Source organism: Lytechinus variegatus, chromosome 12 (genome assembly GCF_018143015.1).
Source record: "Lytechinus variegatus isolate NC3 chromosome 12, Lvar_3.0, whole genome shotgun sequence".
NCBI classification, from domain to species: domain Eukaryota; kingdom Metazoa; phylum Echinodermata; class Echinoidea; order Temnopleuroida; family Toxopneustidae; genus Lytechinus; species Lytechinus variegatus.
In genome coordinates this window covers 18,942,528-18,955,157 of record NC_054751.1, presented here as the reverse complement: position 1 = coordinate 18,955,157, position 12,630 = coordinate 18,942,528, and the positions used below count along the sequence as shown (strand labels likewise).

Here is a 12,630-nt window from a genome sequence, read left to right as displayed (position 1 = left end):
AATTTGGAAACACAGAAGGAAACGAGAATATTATCGGGAAAAATTAGCATATGCGCATAATTAATTACTATTATAATCTAATAATTATACAATTTCAATACAGTTGAGTGAGCTGTCTTTTAGATTACATGACTGGCTACTAACATGCTTGATTCCATTGCATTTTCTCAAAAAATGAGGGGAAAACTAAAAAAAAATGAAAATTCCTTGAAAAAATTTGAATATTTGCATAATTAATTAGATAAATAAAAAATGATAATAAATATCACAAATTTGACAACGCATTCTTGTAAAATACATAATGAGACACCCACACACCAAATTTGGTCGCAATCGGTCGATGAATGGCTGAGATCTGAGGGGGACCTAATAGCCCCCCCCCCCCCGGGCTATGCAATTTCAAAATAGCCCGGGCTATATAGGGTTAAACCATGCGTAGACAATAAATAAGATACTGCAAGAACAAGCTATTTTCATGACATCTCTGAATACATGCACCTGGACTCTGACCCCATGAATTGATAGTCTACTTCAGACCTGAAGCTTTAACAAGAATGCCTGAAAGGTCTTGCCTGCATAACACAATCCAACTGAATCGTGTTGCCTTTCTGACATGCAAATGTCATAAACTTTTCTTTATACATATCTGCTTTGAATATGTTACAAGTTAAACAATCTTGCTTGGTCAGTTGCAAGGCTATATAAAGCATGGTCAGGATAAATTCAAAATGTAATTTCCGATGAACAGATTAAAGAAAGATGGAAAACCCAATGAAAACAAAACATTAATTCCCTCCATTTATATAACACAGCAACCATCACCATCTATTCACATCCTCATGGGAAGGGGGGGGGGGGTATTTGAAACAATGAGTCCTTGCATCTGATCGACTCAGAACAAATTAGTCTGTGATTTCACAGAACACAATACTTCATGAAACACTCAACATGGGCCCTGAAACACAAAGGTTAGCAATTGATCCAACGCTTGATTTTCACGATTCAATGTGCATTGTGGCCAAAGCAATCAATGGTAAAATGTTCTACGATGATTGCTAAGCCTTGTGTTACCGGCCCCTGGGCACCGTAACACAAAGGTTAGCGATTAATTGCTAACTGAAATGACCAATCAAGACCATTGTTCCATGCGCATTTTGCTAAGTAGACTTACATGACTATTAACTAATCAGAATTGTCCTTTGAAGTGATTAATCGCTAACCTTTGTGTTACGGGATCCAGGTCTAGGGACAGTGATTTTCCGTTTCAAAAAATGGCCTTTTCCGTTTCAGAAAATGTCAAATTCCGTTTCAGCATGTCAGAAAACAGAAATTCTGTTTCCCCATAGACTTTGTACACACGGAAAAGTGACAATTCCGTTTACACACTGAATAGCAAAATCACAGCGCGTACACTCGCACTGGCCAAAATTTGTATCTGCTACTGTACCAACAACACAATAGAATCCGTTCTAATCGGATCTATGCGGGTGCATTTAATAATTTTTCAAACAAATTTAGCATACATACATCCTCACCTTTCTCATTATTAGCATGATTTTACGGTGAAATAAAATTTCATCGATAATTTTGGGTTTTTTTTTAAATTGTTATCATCAGTCAACGACTTTCGCCAATCCACCATCTTGGATTTTAAGACCACGATATCGTGCTGTTACATATTAAAACATAGATGGCACCAACACACGACAGTGCAGTTGAGCGATATGAAGCGATGTGAAGCTCAACCCGGCCGGCTGGGTACGGGCGCGGGGTACTATCGAGTCTGCTGATGTCGACAGCAGTCACGATGTGTGAATTGTCATGATTGTAGCGAAATGAGATCGTGTTTTCTGGGGTTTAGTGGCCATTTCATATTCTCATTTTGTTGTTATTTTGGAGTAATTTCTGTTGCTATTCTGTGTATTTTGAGGGAAAATTTTCCGTTTGAAATGCCACTTTCCGTTTCAAAAGGCCTTTTCCGTGAATTCCGTCCGTTTTCCGCGATCGCGGAAAATCACTGTCCCTACAGGTCTCACCTTGATAGCATTCTGATCCTTCTTAGCGACAGGAGTATCCTCCACCTCTGATTCCATAGTTTCCTCTTCTTCTTCTTCTTCCTCCTCCTCCTCCTCATCCACTTCAAAGACTGTATCCTCAACAGAGGTGACATGACCCGTCTCCTTCATGACCTGGGCGATGGTGCCAGGGGTCGCCCAAGGTATCGATGGCCTTTGACCTTTAACATTGCAGTCGAGGGCCTGGTTGAGAGCAAGAGAGACGTTCCGTACAGATCGCTTGGATTTCTTTGGAGGAGGCTCCTTCCATCTGTTGTCCAACTTGGAGGTGACAGTAGTAACCTGGAGTACAGTTTGAATGGTAATCATTACTTTTCACTTGAATGAATTCCGTCTAATCAAATGAATATATTTTATTGTCCTTTTGTATCGAGAAGAAATATCTCCTGGTTAGCACATGGAAATGCAAAATTATCATTATGACAATGAGGGTTATCAATATAATTAACTGATGTTTCACATTTATTTCAAATACTGAGCATTGCAACCATGGCAATTAAAGTTTACCTTCAGATAAAAGTGACTAGATTAACAGCAGAAAAAAAGACAACCATATTAATGTAGGTCTCACTGTATTTCACATCCAGTAGTCTTTACTAGTGCTTGGCAATATCATGCAATAATGGTTTCATGATTATGTTAATATTTTATGGTAAGACGATATGCCCAAAATATTGGCAATTATGAAAAGTACATGGAAATCACTATTCATTGACCAAAAATGATGCTCTGTATTGCTTTCAACCAACTCAGAAGTCAGTAATTTGATACTCAAATGCCGGTTTTTTGTGGAAAAGCACCAAGATCTTTACTTTCATTTCCCCATCCTTGCTCTTAACAGAATTGCAACTCATATTGAACGTTCTATAAGACTGCGATATCTTGCTGGTGATAATCAACTAACACTGAAATCAAATATCATCCAGCACTAGTCCTTAAAAACATAAATTTCACTGCATTAGGTATGAATCTTTGCATCTCACCTGTTTGGCGATAGCCGAGAATTTAAGAACATGCATGGTTTCATCAAAGCCTGATGCACATTGATTAACATTGACTACCATGGAGGCCTTGCCCTTCCCAAGGAAGAAACTCTGAAATAGTCTTGTTAATTTGCTCTCACGGAATGGGATGATCTTAGGATGCGCCCTGAAAGCAATAAAAATATTTACAAAAATCAGGGTAGTGATTAAATAAAAATAGAACAGGAATAATTGAATTGACAGAGCTCCCATAATTTCGTACAAAGGAGAACTAAAATAGCTGAAATCAGCTAAATAGCTAAAATCTCACACCACTGAATAATGCTATTTGATCGTTATAACAGCACATCAACCAAACAAGGTGTTGGAAAGCCTAAAAGTGCTTTGATATTCTAGACTATTCATTCACTAATTTCTTATTCATTAGTGGACTGTGATATATTCAGTAATTTTTTTTAAACAGGGATGAGGAGGCACGGTAAATAATTTTAGGATTTTACCCAACACCAAATCAGTGCAAGGCATTGTAGTACATTAGTTGCGCTACAAAAGAACACTGATGCAATTAATGTATTGTGCAACAATTTTCTTTAAGTGAAATTAAAACGGACTCACAACCTTGGTAATAAAATAACTGTGGAAAGAGGAAAACAAGAGAAAGTGAGAAACAAATTGTAAACATTTTAAACAAATTAGACTAGGAATAAAAAACTTAAGCATCTCCCAATAAGAAAAGCTTCAAGTTTACTCCTCCCAAAGAAAAGCTTCCCTTGGAGACAACTCCCCCTGGCCAACTGTTCTCAAGGGTAGCTATCCTAGCACCACCTATAATATTTACTTACTTTGGATGGTTTTGGTTGTAGCGAAGTGCATGGATGCACTTTCCTAGAGTCAAGAGAGAAGTGTTGATGTTTCCCGCCTCTTTGAGACGTTCTCCTGTATTCTGTGTACGGGTGTAACGTTCCGATCCGGCAAGATCGCAGAATGATAGGCTGGAATACAGACAAGATGAGAAGAGCGTTTGTTCAAAGTGTCACAGAAAATTATCACATATTATCAGAAAGACAAAGTAGATATTGGATTCAGGAGCTATCAATGCAAGTGCGAGGTCAATTTGGACACCAATGTTCATTGGGACAAACTAGATTCAAAACTATGACCTGTACTCCTATTCCTTCAAGCTTACAAATGACAACCATTTATATTTACATCACGTATACAATAAAGCCTCAATTGAAGGATACATAGCCAAACTATGAAATAAATAATAATATAGGATTTGTATAGCACACATATCCACCTTGCTAGGTGCTCAAGGCGCTCCTATATTACCCCGGCTAAGCTAGTCTAGTGATTCTGGTGTGCACAGCTTTTTGAGGAATTACTTCCTGCTGCTACACATTTACCTCACCTAGGTCGAGTGCAGCACAGTGTGGATGAATTTCTTGCTGAAGGAAAACACGCCATGGCTAGGATTCGAAATTGATTATGAATGTTGGATGATTCATCAAGATATATGAACTAAATTGAGAATATTAATTTCTGTTAAATAGATAGCATAGAAGAGTGACCAAGATACTTACTGGCTAACTCTGGCAACATGGGGATCATCAACATCCACTACTCTCAGGACCTTTATACTGAAGATGCAGTGACTGTAAAATCAAAACATATATAGCAGTTGAGAGTAAAAAACAAAAACAACCAAACAAAACAGAATCAGAATCATATAACTACAGTGACAGATACAAATAATTAGATTTATAACAATATGCCAACTGACAAAACAGGTAGGTAGAAAAGACAGTTAGACCAAGATAACAAAATGAAAAATAAAAACTTGCAAATGCCACTTCCATAGTTTAATTTCATTCACATAAGGTTAGAACTTTAATGTTAATATTTTCCACAAGCTAGAATAATACGTACACTGAATGTGTAACTCTTAAATGTAGATAGAATTTCTAAGCATAGATTGTGCTACTGTATCAGACTCTGAGTCATTTTCGATATCGAAATAACCCAGTCTTTTTAGAAGTGAATGATTTTAAGAGGCTTTTAGAATGAGGACAATATAAAAGCCTATCTTGAAAGGCAATGTAAAGGTCCCCAAAATCTTTTGAGAACAAATAGCATGACACTAATACCTTCTGCTGGAGCAATGATTGAGTTTGGTTGCTGCTATGCTGAGGTTTCTCTGACCTATCTTCAGAATCCTGTAAGCCTCATCTGCAGAGTTGACTTGAATCTGCTTCAGTCCTTCACACAAGATATGATAAATGAATTGAACAATTTTAATCTCTACAGATCTAAAATAACAAGGTCTTTGGTCAGCCAATAACCCAATTCCATATAAAAGAAAAATCTATGGAGAATTCCTATTGCTGATTTTGTTGATCTAATTTGGTGTATCATTATTCATTTTATGGAGAGTTTGTGAAGTGAGGTCAGTTTGTCTATTTCATTCACCTACATGCATGTATGTATTTACTCTCATAACCATGATGATATTGACACAGGTAATAACAATCAAACAGGGGTGAGGGAGGGGGGGGGGGGGTTATCAGTGCAGAAATTATTTACATACATTGTTTTTCATACTTATTTGTTTATGGGACAAAAGCTGAAACTATGAAGAGGAAATTGGTTGTACTTGAGCACAGTTACAATATAACATACAAATAACTATGAAGGATGAAAATCATACCTTTGATATAGATGCTCCCATTTTTGTCCTCGGCAAGCTTGAGCGCCTGTCGCCTGATCTTCTTCTCCTTCGGTAGGGGTTCAAGGAGATCGTACATGTACTCATTGTAGATCTCGGCAAAGGACACCCAGACGCTGAACTTAATTGGGCCCTGAGCTTCCACGTTGACCATGGTATCATCCGGAATGCGTGCGTTGACCTCGTCTAAGAAGGTCTGGTTGCCCATAGCTGTAGAGAAAAGGTTAATGTAAAGGACAACCACAATGAACGCAGATCACAAGGCAATTCTTAAATTCTAATTTGACTATTTATATATTTATTTTTATTTATTTATTTTATTTCCAGGCAAAAGACAACATGAATATATACAAGAGGAATAAATTACCACCGACTAGTGCCTGAGGATGACTAAAAGAAAAACTAGTTTCTGTTATGAAGCTCTCCTCACTAGTCGGGGTTTACAAATATACAAAAATAAAATGGGTATAAAATGGCAATATAATTTTTAGATGTATTACTTATTAAAACTTCTCACTTTCTAATATATAGCACCATCTGTCTAGAAATATTCTATTCCAATGCCTGTGGCTACTATTATTATTACCCCGGCTTTAGCTCGAGCTGCCTTTCAGCGCTCGTGCATTCAAGGAATTAATCCTGCCAAGTACCCATTCACCTTGCCTGGGTTGAGTGCAGCACAATGAGGATAAATTTCTTGCTGAAGGAAATTACGCCATGTCTGGGATTCGAACCCACGAGTATGTTTCAAAGTCAGAGGACTAATCCACTGGGCCACAACGCCCCATAAAGAATTATTTTCTTGTTTGCTGAGCCAGTCATCTAAATAAATGTCTCAGGTAGGCATCGCCCAACCTTTATGTCCTTATTCATGACTAGAACTGTACTTCAGTCTTACCCTCAATGTCTCTGGTAGTGGACATCTTACTCTCTGAGAGCTTTGAGGAGTCCTGGGAATCATCATTGGTGGCTGAATAGGATGCATGTGATATGTCCGTATTTAGGCTATCATCTGTCATGCTCTCACCTTCTAACATTGTTGTCTAGATAGAAAAGAGTTGTTCATAAGTAATAACAATTGTGATAGACTTGTTGTACAATAAAAAAAACAGGGTGGATGGAAAAGGCATGGAAACATTTGAAATGAGATTATTTATTACCAAATTCTCACATCTTTAAAAGTAAACAATCAAATTTTGACCTAGAGCAGACCTGCTTTTAATACAGATTAGGAGTCTGGCAAAAAAAAAACGATAACCTATGTAACTCCAAATTGTTCAATGCATTTTCATGTTTACTAATTTCATGAAAATAACTGCAAGCTATTAACTAGATTACATAGTAAACTAGGGACAGGGAGGTGGGACGGGGTGGTCAAATTAACCTTTAACAAACAAACTGAGAAATGTCCCTCAGCCAATAACCTGCATGAATTTCTGCAGCTTTTAACAGTTGTCTGCAAAATCTCTGACATTTTGCTTGATGAAAACGACCCGTTACCTGATCTCCTGCTCCAGTGGAAGGGATACTGCCCAAAGCAAGCACTTTTGATTTGACATCTTCTTCCTTCTTCTGCTGCCTTTCAGAGAGTTTTACTACATCGCAGAAGTAGCGAGGCTTCACTCTGTTTGATAGGTACTGGCGATCTTCAATGCTGTTGAAGATGACGTCCAAGGAGCGGGGTAAAATCCCACCATCTTGTGGAACACCTGGTTACAATGAAAACAAAATGAAAATGAAAGATAATCCATCTCTTTCCCTGTTTGAAACTGTGTCCCTTTGCTCATTTCCCTATTTCTTAAATTCTCCCTTAATCATGAATTCAATGTACAAATCTTACTTGCTTACTTTTTACAAATTTTGGCTAATTGTAACAATTCACAACTTTTTTTTTTAAATCATTGTACTTTTATTGTAAATTGTATGTTCTTACTTACCACTTTAGCTTAAAGATTCCTTTACATGAACTTGCTAATTTATTCATGCCAATGTTTTTATGTAAATGAACTGTTATAATTGCTATGTTATGATATGTACATTGTCACAGGGCCCCAATGGAGACCATCATATTGTTGAATGAGCTTCTCAGAAATAAACCAATCTCTGTTCTCTTCATTCACCTGTTTCATAATTTCTGTTGACAATTCACTTTGATGTGAGTTAACTTGCAAGAGTTCACAGACACTATGCACAACCCATAAAGCAAATCATACACTAATTTCAGCAATGCAATAATTAATGACATAGAGACTCTCCAAATGAGAATAACAATAATATAAATTGTGCATGACCAGATTGGTCAACTCAAAAGCAACCCAACCTTGGATGGTATATGTCTTTCCAGCATTGGTTACACCATAGGTGAAGAGCAGGCAGTTGTGGCCATCGATGAAGTCTTTGACGGTTGCAAGCATGGTCTCATCAAAGAACGTCTTCTGACTGGTATCTTCATTGAAGATCTTGGAGAAGGTGAACTTGTGGTTCATCTCTCCAAAGCCGCGCTGGCTGCTCTTAAAGGCAAAACTGTTCTTGGGAGCCCTCATCAGAAGAGTGGTGTTGTTTTCCTGGTCCATGCATTCCTGAAAAAAAAAAACGATGTATACACAAGTCAATTGGGAAATTAGAACCTTATTCTTAAACTAAAGGCAATTTATACAGAGGGTGGTGGTCTCTTGGAGATTGCAGGGAAAGTGGTAAAACTTTATGTTCCCTACATTACAGGTCTGAGGTATATGGCAGAACAACCTTCTTAAGTGTTAAAAAAATATATTGAGAGCCCAATCAGATTCACAAATACATTCATGTACCAAGTCTAATTCTGGTTCATCTATTGGATCTGCATGTGTAAAGCGGAGTCGGTGCAAACGAACACACAAATTCTTGAATGTTTTTCTCAGGACCATATTTAATTTGTCAGAATAGAAATAAAAACACACCAAAAGAATGAATAAATAAATGAAAAATCTAGATTGGTTTTATCTAATTGAATATTTTTTAATTTGCATGTGATATTCCAATTAGAGTAAGTTCTCTTAGTTATAGCAAGAAGGAAAACAGTATGCATGCACTACCAAAAAACATGTTGCCAGCAACCACCTGTACAGCTGGTGGAGGCCTGAAAGTGTACTGTACCTGGGACTCGCCTCCTTCAACCTCAGCATTAGTGAAAGGCCTCACTCTCAAATAAACCTTCATCGGTTCCCTATTGTGAGCGACGCTAACCCTGGCAATCTTCATGGGCGTGGCCGAAGTGAATTCTGTGAAGAGGTCCTTTTTGATGCTCTCCTGGAAGGCTAGCAGATCTTCCTCCTCTTCAACAACATCCTCCTCAGTGTCTGAGAAGTTACTGGAGGCTGGGAAATCACTCATGTTGCCGCTAATGTCCGTCCCTGCTTCTTTTTTTTAAATTGAAAGTTAAAAAAGAAGGATACACCTGCATGTTAAATTGCATGGAGGTGGCATTTACATGTATGTTTGTTGAAACTGAATTCAAGCAGTGATATAAATTAGGCCTTGAAGCCTTAGAGCTATTCTGAAAGAATAAATTGTGACAAAAACAATGCATAAAATCAAAATACAACATTTTCAACATCATTTTACATGCACATCACTCTTCTTCTTCGCTGTAAGTACAGGGGCTTGTTGCAGAGAGAGAGTTGCAATCAAACGCAACACTAAAAATCATGCACAACTTGATTTTCAACCAATCAACAGCGCACATTTTGGACTTGCGATTGATTTTTAGACTAGCGTTTAAACCCAACTCTTTCTGCAACAGACCCCTGGGGAGCGTTTCATCAATATTTTCATCCGACAAGTTGTCAGATCTGACATCTTTCCATGATTTTGATTGGCTGACAGGCATTGTTACTATGGTAACCGTCGGATAACATGGGACTTGTCGGATAAAACATCCAACAAGTCCTTTCATGAAACGCCCCCCTGGTCTGGTGTTTTCTACTCATGTGCAGGTGTCTGTAGTTTATGTACAGTCACAGTGTCTCGATAAAAAAAACCTGTTATAAAATACTATGTGCAGGCTACATTACAACTCAGTTATCTCTCCCATCTGTTCATTCTCTCTCTCTAGCCGCTGAAGAATGCAAGCAAGCCGTAGAACAGGGGCGGTATTCTGAGGTCTTTTTTAGAATATTTTATCTCTTAACCCTATCTAGGCCGGGGGGGGGGGGGGGGGGCCTCGGAGGCCCCCCTCAACGAATCGCGCGATATTTTCGTTGTGCGAAATTTTTTGACCGCGCCGCTCGCTGACTTTTTACTTTCAAGTCTTGCGCAACTTTTGAGACCAATTTTGCGTCACCCGGGTACGTGGTTCCGAAATTACGCAACATTATGTAAGTGCATATCAGACCGAAAATTGCTCAAAAACGTGATTTCGTGTACAAAGTCAATGCAAATTGTGTTTTCAACCAAAATTCATAAATGTATGATTATTTTTAGTTTTTCTGGTCTAAATGTATTCATTTTATGCTTTTTATGATCACAGAAGAGTCCCCAACAAATTTCATTGAAAAAACAATGAAAAACAAAAGGTCAAAAAACAAAGAAATACATAAGAAATTGCAAAAAACAATATAATACATAAGAAAATGATTTGATATCACAATTTTTTTCATGTACACTTGCTAAGGACACCACAAAGAGTTTCTATACCAAAAATTAGTACATTTGGAGCTTTATTTAGGGAGTTAAAGGGAAAAGTATGATTTCGCATACTAATTACGCATAAATTAGCATAATCACTGAATAGCGATTCACGTGAAATAAATTACTATACAATCTTGTAGATTATGTCCCAGGCAACCCGCGTGCCAATTTTCGGCGCGATCGCGCGGTCGACGGCCGAGATCTTAGGGGGGGGCCTCCCAGGCCCCCCCCCCCGGCAATAGGAACTCCCAAAATACCCCGGCCTAGATAGGGTTAAAATGAAATTGGTATTCTGAGATGACATTTTCTCTCAGATAAAATTTAAAATTTTATCTTGTGTATCTATGATGATACGCAACAGAGCAGTGGCTGCGTATCTGGCCTTTGCAACCCGGATGATGTGCTTGCGCCTTCGTTTCTTGAAGAAAAAATGAAATAAACTTAAAAGAGGGTAGGGGCTATTTTATCTCCGTGACATTGATTTTGTCAATATTTCTAGGTGAATTAACTCCAAATGTTGGCATGAAAATTAAGAAAAGCTATATATTCATTGAGAACAACATCTTAAAGTTATTCTAGTACAATCAGGAAGCATTTCATAAGACTTTTCTAGACTAATATTGTCTCTGAAATGATGCTTGAAAAGATGTGACATAGGCTTTGAAAAAAAGATGAGAGTATTGCCATTTTTGTTAAAAAGAAATCTCTGTAAAGATGTGCAAGCGTATTGAAGTCAATAAATTGACGCTATCTCATTCCTTCGTCAAACCTTCTAGTAGACTAGAATGGATTTCCATTGGTTGAGTGATATGAGAGAGCTATAAAAGCGTGTTTCTAATTGGATATTGATTGAAAATAGGTGTGTCTTACAGAGATATAATGAAGATAAATTGTTCTCAGAATACCAATTCGGAGAGATTTTAAGGGTATTTTATCTCACTGATTTTTAATGGAGATAAAATATTTTATTATTATCTGAGATAAAATGGATCTCAGAATACCACCCCAGGAAATGAGAAGCATTATTATTAATAGAAAAATATTTAAGTTCAGCTGGACTGTCCATAAATTTTAATTCAGAGCTGCCAACCTGAGCAAGAACATTTCAGTATTTTTGGTGAGATTAGTATTTTCACAGGAACATACATGTAGGACTGGACAACACATATTAACTGAAACTTACGAAAACAGTATTTTGCATGAAAGTATGAAACCATCAGTATTCTTCTCTATTTTCAGTACTAAATATGGTAAATCAGTACTAGTGACTACTTGGCAGCTGTGTTAATTCAGTACTCAATTCAACTCTTCCAAATTCATTGAGCCCCGAAAAATACTAATTCTAAATCCAGGCCAGACAGCCTAACAATTAACCAAGCCAGTTTGCATTCTGTTACCTTTCACTTCTACATTTAAATGTGCCAACTTGACCCAGAAAGTTGACTACTGAAATTTACACATTTTTTTTACAGTGCAAGTCTCCAAGATTAAGAAAGAAGGCAAACAACATGAACAAACTCTTTTTTAGTACCATCCATGGCCATGTTTACCAAATTATAAACAAATCTCTATTTTCCACCCCGCTATATTTCCACTATTATTTCTCTTGTATTTTCTATGAGCTAGCTATCAAAATAGTTACACTTTTGAAATGGAATCAGACATACACACAAATTCATCACACTAAAAACCTCGCACAAAAGCATTGCACAAAGAGTGGCCAATTGAAATACAAGCTGAAGTAAATTATTATACACACAACTAAATCGTTAATATCATGGTTCCTTGATACACATATTCATATAGCACACGAACGAAATCACCATCGCATTCTGTACAAGTGTAAGGACTAAGGTGTACACTCGCAAATAGTTTCACACAGCATCCCAGGCGAAAATAAATCTGCCACAAACATAAAAACGGTATAACCAGAAACTACACTTCACTCACCGCACACTATTTGACTAAATTACAATGCCTTACTTTAGTGTTAAGATGAACAGGCTTACCATATAAGATGATATAAACTAATGACTTGTCTTGGACTTGGCGATTCTTCGAATTTGACGGGTTCGAGCGCTCGCGGAGTACCTTATCCAATCAAAACACCGGGTTGTCATTAATTGCGGCGATGAGTAACGGGCAAAGTGATTGGTCGATCGCCTTGGCCTTCGACGCATGC

General features: G+C 37.6%; 1 protein-coding gene across 8 annotated transcripts in view; it reads right to left on the bottom strand.

Annotated features, from left to right (window-relative positions):
• LOC121425644 (kinesin-like protein KIF20A) overlaps positions 1 to 12,566 on the bottom strand; it is a 43,340-nt gene extending 30,774 nt beyond the window's left edge. For all 8 annotated transcript variants that reach the window (XM_041621777.1, XM_041621779.1, XM_041621778.1 and 5 more), the window contains exons 1-11: positions 12,458 to 12,566; positions 8,916 to 9,178; positions 8,104 to 8,362; positions 7,284 to 7,492; positions 6,682 to 6,826; positions 5,766 to 5,993; positions 5,206 to 5,317; positions 4,642 to 4,713; positions 3,901 to 4,050; positions 3,059 to 3,224; positions 2,037 to 2,357 (exon numbers count right to left, since the gene is read on the bottom strand). In XM_041621777.1, coding sequence (XP_041477711.1) covers positions 2,037 to 2,357; positions 3,059 to 3,224; positions 3,901 to 4,050; positions 4,642 to 4,713; positions 5,206 to 5,317; positions 5,766 to 5,993; positions 6,682 to 6,826; positions 7,284 to 7,492; positions 8,104 to 8,362; positions 8,916 to 9,152 — 1,899 coding nt within the window. In that variant the 5' untranslated portion in view covers positions 9,153 to 9,178; positions 12,458 to 12,566. The remainder of the gene's footprint in view (positions 1 to 2,036; positions 2,358 to 3,058; positions 3,225 to 3,900; positions 4,051 to 4,641; positions 4,714 to 5,205; positions 5,318 to 5,765; positions 5,994 to 6,681; positions 6,827 to 7,283; positions 7,493 to 8,103; positions 8,363 to 8,915; positions 9,179 to 12,457) is intronic.
• Positions 12,567 to 12,630: the final 64 nt, after the last annotated feature.